The sequence below is a fragment of the Zosterops lateralis genome (assembly GCF_965231275.1).
Source record: "Zosterops lateralis genome assembly, chromosome: 4".
Taxonomy (NCBI): domain Eukaryota; kingdom Metazoa; phylum Chordata; class Aves; order Passeriformes; family Zosteropidae; genus Zosterops; species Zosterops lateralis.
In genome coordinates this window covers 74113889-74125065 of record NC_139765.1, presented here as the reverse complement: position 1 = coordinate 74125065, position 11177 = coordinate 74113889, and the positions used below count along the sequence as shown (strand labels likewise).

At 55.1% G+C, this 11177-nt stretch overlaps 1 protein-coding gene across 1 annotated transcript; it reads right to left on the bottom strand.

Annotated features, from left to right (window-relative positions):
• Positions 1 to 671: 671 nt before the first annotated feature.
• On the bottom strand, positions 672 to 10125 carry CALU (calumenin). Its single transcript, XM_083860432.1, has 6 exons — positions 9895 to 10125; positions 5284 to 5477; positions 2037 to 2203; positions 1875 to 1935; positions 1390 to 1589; positions 672 to 1148 (listed from the first exon to the last, which is right to left on the bottom strand). Exons 1-6 carry the CDS (start codon positions 10113 to 10115, stop codon positions 1044 to 1046), a joined length of 948 nt encoding a protein of 315 aa, XP_083716558.1. The 5' UTR covers positions 10116 to 10125; the 3' UTR covers positions 672 to 1043.
• Positions 10126 to 11177: the final 1052 nt, after the last annotated feature.

The following is an 11177-nucleotide window of genomic DNA, read 5'->3' as shown; positions in this document are numbered from 1 at the left end:
CCCAAATGGTCCCTGGTGTCCCAAACCAACCTCGACATTCCCACATCATCCCAAGCATTCCCAAGCCCTGCATGGGGCCATATTCCTGACCCACCTGCCACTGGATTTAGGGAGGGGAGGAGAAGGAGGAGTACAAAGAGGAGGAGGAGGAGATGGGAGGATCCGGTCAGCCCTTGGAAACCTTTGGGAAAGGATTTAAGGGAAACCCTGGGAATTTGGAGATGGCCGGGCCCGATTCCACACAGCTCTGGCGGCTGCAGGGGGACAAACAACACAGAAGAGAGAAAACCTTGGGAATTGTCCCAGAGCGGGGTGGGATGGTGGGATGAGGCCCTCCCCCAGAGGTTTGGGGGGTTCAAGGCACTTGGAGCAGGGCTGGGGGGAAGAGTCTTGCCCAGATCCCACAGGGCAGCCAGAGGGGAGGAGGGTCCAACCTCCCTGGGGTCACCTCCAGGTCACCCCCTAGGTCCTGCTCCTGCTCTGATGGTTTTTGGGCTTTTCTTGAGTTTGAATTTTCATTTCAATGTTCACTTTTTATTCCAATTTCACATCAGTATTTCCATTTAATTCAATTTGACTTCTTTGGTTCCAATTCCATTTCAATTTCCAATTTTGATTTCAACGTTAAATTCCAATTCCACTTTCAATTCAAATTTCAATCCAATTCAAGTTCCAATTTTAATTTCAACTTTAATTCCAATTCCAATCCTAATTTTTATTCCAACTGCAATCCCAATCCCAATCCCAATCCCTCTGTGAATTCCCCACTCCCCCCCAGGGGCCCCTGGGCCCCGCAGCCCCGGGCAGCCCCATCGCTGCCCCTGCGCCAGGGGAGCTGTTTTTCCACACGTGGTAAAACCAAAACATACAAAAATAACCCAAAAGTCATTAAAATCCGGGGAAAACCCACAACGAGACGAGCCCCAAGTGCCTGGGGAGCGTGGCTTTCCCGAGCCCCGTCTCCGGGAGCCGGGATGGGGTTTCCCCGCCGCAGGAACGGCCTCGGCAGGGACGGAGCCCATCGAGAGGTGTCGGTGCCAGGCTTAGAACTCGTCGTGCCGCACCAGCGCCTCCCCGAAGTCCGTGGCCTGGCTGCCCACGAACAGGTCTGACTTGTCCACGATCTCCTCCCGCGTCAGCTTCCCGTCCTGCAGGGAATGCCACATCCCACTATTTCCCTGTTCCTGATATTTCCCCGTCCCGCTATTTCCCTGTCCCGCTATTTCCCTGTCCCGCTATTTCCCTGTCCCGATATTTCCCTGTCCCGCTATTTCCCCGTCCTGCTATTTCCCCGTCCTGCTATTTCCCTGTCCCGCTATTTCACCGTCCCACTATTTCCCCGCTCCCCCCGTCCCGCTCCCAAAACCCCCCCCGGAGCTGCCGGCCCACCTTGTCCTGGTCGGACTCGTAGACGAGGTGCCGGGCCTCAGCCTCGGCATGGTCGTAGTCCGAGGGCAGGATCCAATCCTTGGTCTCCTCCTTGTCCATCTTCCCATCACGGTTCTTGTCCCGGAATTCCACAAACTGTTCCCGCTCCGTCTTCACCCACTCGGGCTCATCAGCGTCACCGTCCTGGCTGTACATGTCACCTGGGGGGAGAGCAGGATCAGCCCCACCACCCCATCCCCATCCCAAGGACTGACCCAAAACCTTGAGTTCCCTAAAGCCATCCCCAACATCCCAAAGCACCACCGGGGTCATGATTTCACCCTAAAATCCTCGATGGAGGTGTGGGGGCAGGTGGAAGTTTGAGAGAGAGAACATTGTGACGGGGAGGGCTGGGAAGGACATGCTGGCAGTGGCTCCCACAGGACGGGGACACTGAGGGGACACTGAGGGGACATGGAGCAGCAGCAGCAGCACCAGCATCTCACCAATGTACTCCTCCAGATCAATGAAACCATCGCCGTTCTTGTCAATGTCCTCCATGGTTTCCTGCAAGAAGATACCGGCATGAGCCGGGCCCAGAGCAATTCCTGCCCCTCAGTGACCCCCCGCCACCAGAGCTCCCCAAAACGCCCCTGCGCTGGCCCCACCTGCACGACGATGTCCTTCATGTAGTCGTACTCCTCGGGGTGCAGGAAGGCCGTGAACTCCTCCTTGGTGGCCGCCAGGTCCCCGTCCTTATCGGCCATCTTGAAGCGCCGCTCGTCCCGCACCATCATCTGCTTGTAGTTGAAGCCATCGTCAGGGTCTGGATCGTCTGGGAGGGAGCACAGGGTCAGTGAGGGCAGGGCGAGGGTCATGGCAACCACCAACACAACCTCAACACAGCTCAACGTTCTCAATTCAACCTCAACTCCAACTCTGCCTCCTCTACTGAACCTCAGCTTCCTCTCAATTTCAACCTCAACCTCCTCCGCTCAACCACCTGAACAAAACCTCCTCGTCCTCAACTTCCTCCATGCAACCTCAACATCCCTCACCCAACCTCAAACTCCTCAACTCAACTTCCTCCCTCTCAGCACAACCTCCCAGCGCTTTGCCAACGAAAGCTCAACTGCAGCCACCACTTCTCTCCTGGGCTCACTCCCGGGAGGAGCTGCAGAAGCCCTGGGATCATGACATTCCCAGGGAGAGGCCCCAAAAGACAGGGCTCGGGGGCTTTGGCCGGCACGGCCAGAGGCTCAACCTGAACTATTTTGGGAGGGGAATGTGTAAGGGGATCTCGCTGGCTGCCGGGGCGGTGGCAGGGCCAGGGTGGGACGGCGGGGCACGTGTGGCACAGCAGGACAGGAGTTCCGGGACACGGGGCCAGCACTGTCCTGTCCAGCAGCCCATGGACAATGGGGATCCTGGGGGACACTGCCACACTCTGCTTAAGTTAAACCAGAGCCTAATAAATCTAATAAATAGGGTCCAATCTAATAAAGAGGGTCCAAAAGTCCCTGTGTCCCTGCTCTGTTACCTGGGACAAAAGGGAGGCATTGGGGAGCCCTGGATTAAGGGGTTTGGGATCAGGGAGCTCTGGGGAGCATCCATTAAATATCCAAAGATTTTGACTTCAAGGCAGCTCTAGGGCAGAATGAACCCCAAATTCTCCATTCTGTTCCCAAGGTTTTGCCTTGAGAGGCAGCATAGCCCCAAACAAGGAAACCTGTGGGACCAGCACCATTAAAAGACAATTTCTTAATTGCTGTTGGGCTAATTAATGGGTTTGATGGGGGAATGGTGGGGGGGCAGGTGGATAAAAAGGGTTAAACCCTCCCAAATTCACTTCCTGTCTTGGTGCCTGGGCTGGGAGAGGTTTGGGGGAGCACAGGGAGGGGAAGGAGACAGAGCTGGGGTATTGCTCAGAGTATGGCAGCAAAGCCATAAACTCAACCCAACATCTTGTTTCCTGGGACAAGCATTCCTGGTTTTGGATCCCACCATGGGATTGAGGAATTAACAAAAATAGGAGTGGTGGTGATGATGATGATATTCTGATTTTAAAGGGAGTTTCAAAAGGAATTTCCAGTCTCAGATGAAGATCTTGAACATTTACCAGTTGATATTCCCTGCCTTCCAGGATTCCCCCCAGCAGAACCCCACACTGCCCCGTGACACTTCTGGGGGCCACCCGGTGACTCATCCTGGTGTGTAATTAATTAATAAAAGCGCTCCCAGCACCTCGTTTTGCTGACAAAACACCACACTCTGCACCCTCCAGAGCAGCTGAGGGCGATACCTGGCCCCCATGCACCCCTTGGCCACGGGTCAACACTCAGGAGGCACTTCCAGAGGCATTCCAGCCCCACTCTGGCCAGGGAGGGGAGCGAGGAGAACACAGGGCAACATTTCAGCAGCAAAGAGCTGTGGAAAAGTAATTCGTGCTGAGAGGAGCCGCAGCCAGAGCGTGAGGCAGGATCCTCCCGGCGCTCCGTAAGGATACAAGTATGTGGGAGCAGCACCAGTCGAGGCTCCATCGGGGCTGCCAAGGGCACTCACTCGGCCTCCAGCACTGCTCCAGCTTTGGAATGGGCCGTGCCGGGGGCTGGGCACTCCCCACACGCTGCTCTGACTGCGGGAGGGAACTTCTCCTTCAGCTCGTTAAGGGGGTTCCGTTAATTCAGGGTTTGCTCATTACGGCTTTTCCTCGTGGATGTTTGTATTTTTCACTATGCAACACCTGCGGGTCCTAAATGCTGCCCCAGACTCCTCAAAGAGTGCTCAAACCCTTCCCAGGGCCTCTCTGCCCCCCTCCAGGCTGGATTTACACAGGCAGATTAGCCCAGACCCCAGAAATCCATGGCAAAGGGAGGTTTGGGAAGTGCTGCCCCAGCCCGGGGGTGTCACAGGGACTTCCCTGGCCACCAGCACAGCAAATCCAGATCGTTCCTGATCCCGAGGGAGATGGATGAGCCTCCTGTGCAGCAGCTCCCCCTCTGCACATCCCGTGGAGCAGTTTGACTATTTTTGGCAATATTTAGGGAATTAGAGTGGATTTGACACTCCAGAGCTGCAGCTCCTCCACTCAGGCCGGTGCTGGAGGCCAGAGCTGGCACAGGGCTCGAGGGTTTAAGGTTTTAACCCCAAAAGAGCTGTTGCTTCCCTCACTCCCAGGGATGTCTGATCCCAGGCCATACTGCTGGCCCAGCTCGTGCCCCAAAATCCCCAAGTTCTGCTCCCAGGACAAGGGAAAGCGACTGAAATCTCTGCTAATGGTTTTTGTGGGTTTAGGGACACAATGGACACACCACAGTGGTTCCAAAACCCCAGATCAGTGGGTCCCACCTGTAGGTCCCCCAAAAGCCAGGAATTCCTAAGGGCCAGAAAACCCTATTCCCACATGCCATTAATCCCAAAATCACCCAGACTCAGCCCAGAGCTGCATTTGTCACCGGGGACATTAATAACACCCAAGTGTGGCTGCAGAGGAGAAACGGGGGTGGTGTAAACATCCCCTTGGGGAGATTTCCATGTATTTTGGTTCTTTTCCTTGGATTTCTCTTTGTTAATGCCATCAGGAGGTCGATTTGGAGAGTTTTGGAGGTTTTAAAGTGTAACATCTTGGGGACACCTGCTCCAGCTGGCCCCACATATACCAAGGCCATGCCCGAGATCATATTCCTGTGCTTATCCCAGGGGACAAACCCATCTTGGGCCAGCCAAACGCCAGCCCACCGCCACTCCACACTCTCAACCACGGATTTCCTCCTTCATGCAGGCCCCAAACTCCCCCTCCACCACAACCCCATCCCGATCCGCGTCCATCCCACCGACCCTCAGTGACCCAAGGCACAGCAGGACATCCCAAACACTGGCTCCAGGAAAAAGTTGATCCCAAGAGCCAGGACCTACCCAGGATATATCCATAGGTGGCATTTTTATACTCCTCCCAGGAAACAAGCCCGTCCTCATTGAGGTCGTGGCCCTTCCACTGGCGCTCCACGTCCTCGTAAATCCAGCGCTTTTGGGCAAACTTGATCCAGGCCTTGAGCTCCTCCACTGTCACGAACCCGTCTCCATCCTCATCTATTTTTCCTACAATCTTCCTGTGGGAAACACAGAGAAATCCAGAGAAAGTTGAAAAAAAAATGAGGGGTTAGCAGAGAGGGAATGGGAAGGGGCAGAGGGGGCAAGTCGAGGTCATTACAGAATTTGAGAATTCAACCATTTGGAGAGTTTATCCTTAAAAACAATGTGTGATTCAGCTGCCAAAACTTCAGCTCAGACATGAAAATCACTTTTGGACCACTCAGGTTTTTTAATTTTCTTCAGAAATTATGAGTTTTAGGGGAAAACCTTCCTTTTAAGCACCTGGGAAAAACCCACCCACGTGTCCTTTGACCAAGATGGTGCCAGGTAATGAGCATGGACCCAAATTTATATTAAAAATGGGAATATCGGCTCTGCCTCTCCTGGTGATGCCAGGAGAAAGCTGAGGTGGTTATGGAATGTGCAAATCCAACTAGTTGAAGTTTATCTTTAAAACTAACATTTGTGTTAGCTGCCGAAAAGCGAAGTCAGCTGCCAAAACTCTGGACACAGAAAACACTGGTTTTCAGACATGAAAATCACCAGCTTGGCCATTCTTCAACCACCCAGGTTTGGGTTCCTTCAGGAATCATGAATTTTAGGGGAAAATCTTTCCTGTTACATCTTAGGAAAGCTCCATCTGTGTGTCCTCCCGCCTTGACGGCGCCGGGCGAGGAGCACGGACACACATTTCTGCTGAACCCAGGAAGTTTGGCTCTGCAGGAGGAGCCGGAGCCGCCCAAGCCCAGCGGAGCAGAGCGGCCCTGGAGCAGCAGAGCAGCCCAGCCTGGAGTAATAGAGCAGCCCTGGAGAAGCAGAGCAGCCCAGCCTGGAGCAGCAGAGCAGCCCTGGAGCAGCCCAGCTTGGAGCAGCCCAGCCTGGAGCAACAGAGTGGCCCTGGAGCAACAGAGCAGTCTGGAGCAGCCCTGGAGCAGCAGAGTGGCCCTGGAGCAGCAGCCCAGCCTGGAGCAACCCTGGAGCAGCCCCGGAGCAGCGGAGCAGCCCTGGAGCAGGAGTCCAGGCTGGAGCAGCCCTGGAGCAGCAGAGCAGCCCTGGAGCAGCCCTGGAGCAGCAGCCCAGGAACACCCCTGGAGCAGCCCTGGAGCAGAAGCCCAGCCTAAAGCACCCCTGGAGCAGCCCTGGAGCAGCCCTGGAGCAGCAGAGTGGCCCTGGAGCAGCAGCCCAGCCTGGAGCAGCCCTGGAGCAGCCCCGGTGCCCGTCCCACCCGCTGCCCTGCCCGGGGGAGCAATCGGAGCCGCGGCCCCAGCGCCGAGCGCCGCGTGCCTCTGTTATTTTTAGCAGCAGCTGTAGGAAAGGCCGGCAGGAATGCAGGATCCAGGGGCAGATGGAGCCGGGGGGTGGGGGCTGTTTGATCCGCACCGCTCGCTCTTGGAGCACACGCAGCTCCGCGCTGGGGAGGTTTTGGGCTCCTCGGATGAAAATCAGGGATTTAACGCTCCCAAAATCCTTTGTCTGGTGAAGGAGGATCCTGGTTTTTTTCCTTTAACATGAAGGTTTAACGGAAAACAGTTCAGGAATCCTGATCTCCAGCCCAGGTATTTGAGGAATTTTAGAAGACAGGTGGAAAACACGGAATTTTTAAATTTTAGATCATCACTAGGACTATGAATTCCAAAAATATTGACGTAAAGGGAAACCCGGACGCCAGAGCCACCCGTGATCACACCCAGGTTTCTGTGTTTCAGAATTGCATTGGAGAGTCAAAAGTGCATTGGAAAATCAGGAATTCCTCTGTGCAACAAAGCATGTTCCTGGCAATGAGAAGCTGGAGAGAGACTGGAAGAAAAAGGGGAAAAATGTGGAATTTAGTTCCAACACTGAGGTGCCAGAGTGGGGGCAGTGGGCAGGGCTTGGAGACCTGAGTGATTTTATAGAGAAACATATAAAATAAATATGTAAATATTTTTAAAAGCTCATCAATAGTGCCCAAAGTTATGAAAAAAATATGTAAAATATAATAGGAATATTTCAGAATTTTATATATCAATGTGCAAAGTTGATATTCCTGATCAAATATTCCAATATTCCTGATCTAACACAGAAATATGCAAAATGTCATATAAATATTCAGAATTTTCCATATAAATATATGCCCAGTCAATCAATACTAAAAACTCTACATAGAATTATGTAAAGCATCACGTGAGCATTAAACATTTGTCCATGTAAATATATGAATATATAAACCAGAAATAAATCAAATCTTTCCTATTTCAGGGAAAAAAAAATCCATGTTTCCCTCTTCCAAGAAGGTAAACCACTGGCAAAGGAAAGGAAAATCCCTGGAATGGAGGAGCCTGCAGGGGTTCGTGGCTGAGGCAGTTTTTCCAGGACAGTTTCTAAGGGGTTAATCAGGGAACAGCTTCCCAGGGAAGTCAAACCCTCTCCGGGCACTCAGGAAGCTCCCAAACCGCCTCCCCAGGCTGGTCCCATGCCCAGGGCCAGCTGCTCCCGGCTGCTTTCCCAGGGCAGGAGCCACCAAACCCTGACACTTTCCCAAACCCCCCGTCCTGCCCCGCTGCCAGCCAGGGCAGCAGATGTTGGGAAGGGCTGGCAGCTGCTCTCTGTTCCCACTCCCTGCTCCAAGGGGATCGGTGTGCCCAGCCAGGGATGGACACTGGGGCTGGGACACGGCGGGTCCATCCGGGCACTGCTCCCGGTCCCAAGGGCAGCGAGGGGAGCTGGGGCTTGGGAAGCCTGAGCCGGAGCTCTCTGGAGCAGAAAAAGGGGCCCTGTCCTGCAGCAAACACCGAGTTTGTCAAAGCAATTCCAGCAGCTCAGGATGACGATGGCAGCAGGAATTGGCCCCTGCGGATAAACCCGCGATATGGAAAGGCAGCCCCGGCGGTAACGCGGCAGAACAATGGGATTGAGCCGTGACCGAGCCCTGGGATGGGAGCCCTGGGATCCGGACACAGCCCGGGGGAGGCCCAGCTTCCCCCGGAATCTGACGCTGCTCCAGAGGCATCGAGGAGTTCGCTCCCGTTTTGCCAGGAGGCAAAAAGCCTCCTGGATCCTGTATTTTGGAGTTCATGGAGAGACCAGAGCCTGGCTCCAAGGGATCATGAGTTTTCCAATTTAAATTGTCCCTGGAGGGAGGAATTCCCCTCCAGCACCTCCTTCCCTCTGGGGGCCTGATGATCCCTAAGGATGGATAAAATTTGGCATCCCCTGCCCTGCACATCCCACTGCATCTGGGGGAATTGGCTCACTCTGGAAGTTTCCCCAGCACCCACATGTGTAGTTGAGCTTTTCCTTCCCATCAGAGAGCACCATTCCCAAAAACCAGCCCAAAATCCACCGTGGGCTGTGGTAGGTGCTGCTCCAGCAGCAGCAAGGTTGGGACGCTTGGCTGAAAAAATTGAGTCTGACTAAAAAAAGGAGAGATTTGGGCAGGATATTGGGAAGGAATTCCTGGCTGGAAGGGTGGGCAGGCCCTGGCACAGCTGTGGCTGCCCCTGGATCCCTGGCAGTGCCAAAGGCCAGGCTGGACACTGGGGCTGGGCTGGGGACAGTGGGAGGTGTCCCTGCCATGGCAGGGGTGGCCCTGGAGGGGCTTTGAGGCCCTTCCCACCCAACCCATTCCATGAAAACCCAGCTGAAGGCAACCATTTCCAAGGTGATTGGAGCCCAGCATCCTGAGAAGTGTCCTGAGCTCCCCAGGGAGCCTCCATCTCCCAGCCCCCTCCCGTCTCTGCTGGAGGCTGCACTTCCCAGGTTGGAGACACCCGGAGCCCCAGAACAACTGTGGCAGCAGCTGCTGCGGGGGCACCCGGCCCAAAGTGCGCCAGGAACATCCCAGGGACACGCTGGGGAGACACAGCCACAGACACAGCCCGGGGAGGCACAGCCACATCTCAGGGGAGACACTGCCACATCCCCAGGGGAAGCACTGCCACATCCCAGGGGAGATACGGCCACATCCCAGGGCAGGCACGGCCACAGCCCCAGGGGAGACACGGCCACAGCTCAGGACAGTCCCAGCCATCCTGGATCTGAGGGGAGGCACAGCACATCCTGGGGTCCCAGCAGAGACGCTGGAGGGGGAATCTCCATACCAGCCCTGTTTTCCCAACTCCTTCCAGCTGAGAAATACCAGCAATCCCAGGGGCTCCAGGAGCACCCAGAGAACACGGAGCGAGCACGGCACAGTGCAGACCCCCACTGTCTGCCCTGGCGATTTGGGGAATGCGTGGCACTGGAACTGGCTCCGGGTGGCTTTTTGGGGAATGCCTGGAGCTGGGCAGTGAATTTTGGGGAATGCCTAGAGCTGGGCAGTGAATTCTGGGGAATGCCTGGAGCTGGGCAGTGAATTCCTAGACCGGGAGAGGGGCCTCCCACAGGGGGAGCGGCGCACACGGCGGGTGGTCACGGCATTCCCGCTCCAGGAAGGGTGAGGAGGGAAGTCCTTACCCCAGGCGCTCCTTGCTCTCCTCGGGGGTGAGCTGGTCGAAGCTCTTGGCCTCGTCGGCGCCCAGGAAGGCGTCGTGGTCGTAGTCGAAGCTCTGGGCGTCGTCGTGCTCGCGGGTGCTGAGCGGGGCCTCGCGCACCACGCGCTCCTTGCGCTCCGTGGGCTTGGCCGAGCCGCACAGCGCCCACACACCCAGGCACAGCAGGAGCCGCGGGAACCGCATCGTGCCGGGCCTGCGGGGACAGGGACACGTGTGGGACAGGGACATCAGGACAGGGACAGTGCTGTGGGACAGGGACACTGCCACTGGACAAGGATACCAGCACAGGGACGCTGCTGTGGGACAGGGACATGCTGTGGGACAGTGCCATGGGACAGGGACACGCTGTGGGACAGGGACATGCCGTGGGACAGGGACACCACCATGGGACACTGCTATGGGACAGGGACACTGGGACAGGGACACTGCTGTGGGACAGGGACAGTGACATGGGACAGGGACACTGGGATAGGAACACTGGGACAGGGACATGCCGTGGGACAGGGACACTGGGACAGGGACACGCCATGGGACAGGGACACTGCCGTGGGACAGGGACACTGGGACTGGGACATGGGGACAGGGACACGCTGTGGGACAGGGACACTGGGAAAGGGACATGCTGTGGGACAGGGACATGCCATGGGACAGGGACACTGGGACAGGGACACTGCTGTGGGACAGGGACACTGGGACAAGGACACTGCCATGGGACAGGTACTGGGCAGCACCAGGGCTGGAATGGGAAGGGACAGGACTAGGGAATGTTGTCAAGGAAAAATGGGGATTAGGGCCAGATATCTGGGAAAAATGTGGATTAGGGCAGGTTGTCCTGGAAAAATGGGGGATTAGTGCAGGTTGTTTGGAAAGAATAAGGGTTTAGGGGCAGTTACCTGGGAAAAACTGGGGATTAGGGCACATTATCTGGGAAAAATGGGGATTAAGGCATGTTATTGGGGAAAAGCATTAATAATAATATGGGATCAAAAATGATTAATTAATCCAAATGATCTAGATAAAATGATAAATATGGATTGTCTGGGCAAAGATGATGAACTAATGCAGATTGTCTGGGAAAAATGGGGAATTTCTGCACATTATCTGGGAAAATGGAGATTTAGTGCAGATTATGTGGGCACAAATTACTAGTAAGTGCAAATTATCTGGGAAAATGATTGATTTCTGCATATTCTCCGGGCAAAATGATTGATTGATCCCAATTATCAGGGCACTGTAATGAACTGA

What these genes read in the sequence shown, in the direction of transcription:
- CALU (XM_083860432.1), bottom strand. Translation starts at nt 10,115, where the DNA reads ATGCGGTTCCCGCGGCTCCTGCTGTGCCTGGGTGTGTGGGCGCTGTGC. An exon ending in TGATCTGGAGGAGTACATTG is followed by an intron (nt 1,590 to 1,874) that starts GTGAGATGCTGG and finishes CTCTCCCCCCAG; the next exon opens with GTGACATGTACAGCCAGGAC. An exon ending in ACGAGTCCGACCAGGACAAG is followed by an intron (nt 1,149 to 1,389) that starts GTGGGCCGGCAG and finishes CATTCCCTGCAG; the next exon opens with GACGGGAAGCTGACGCGGGA.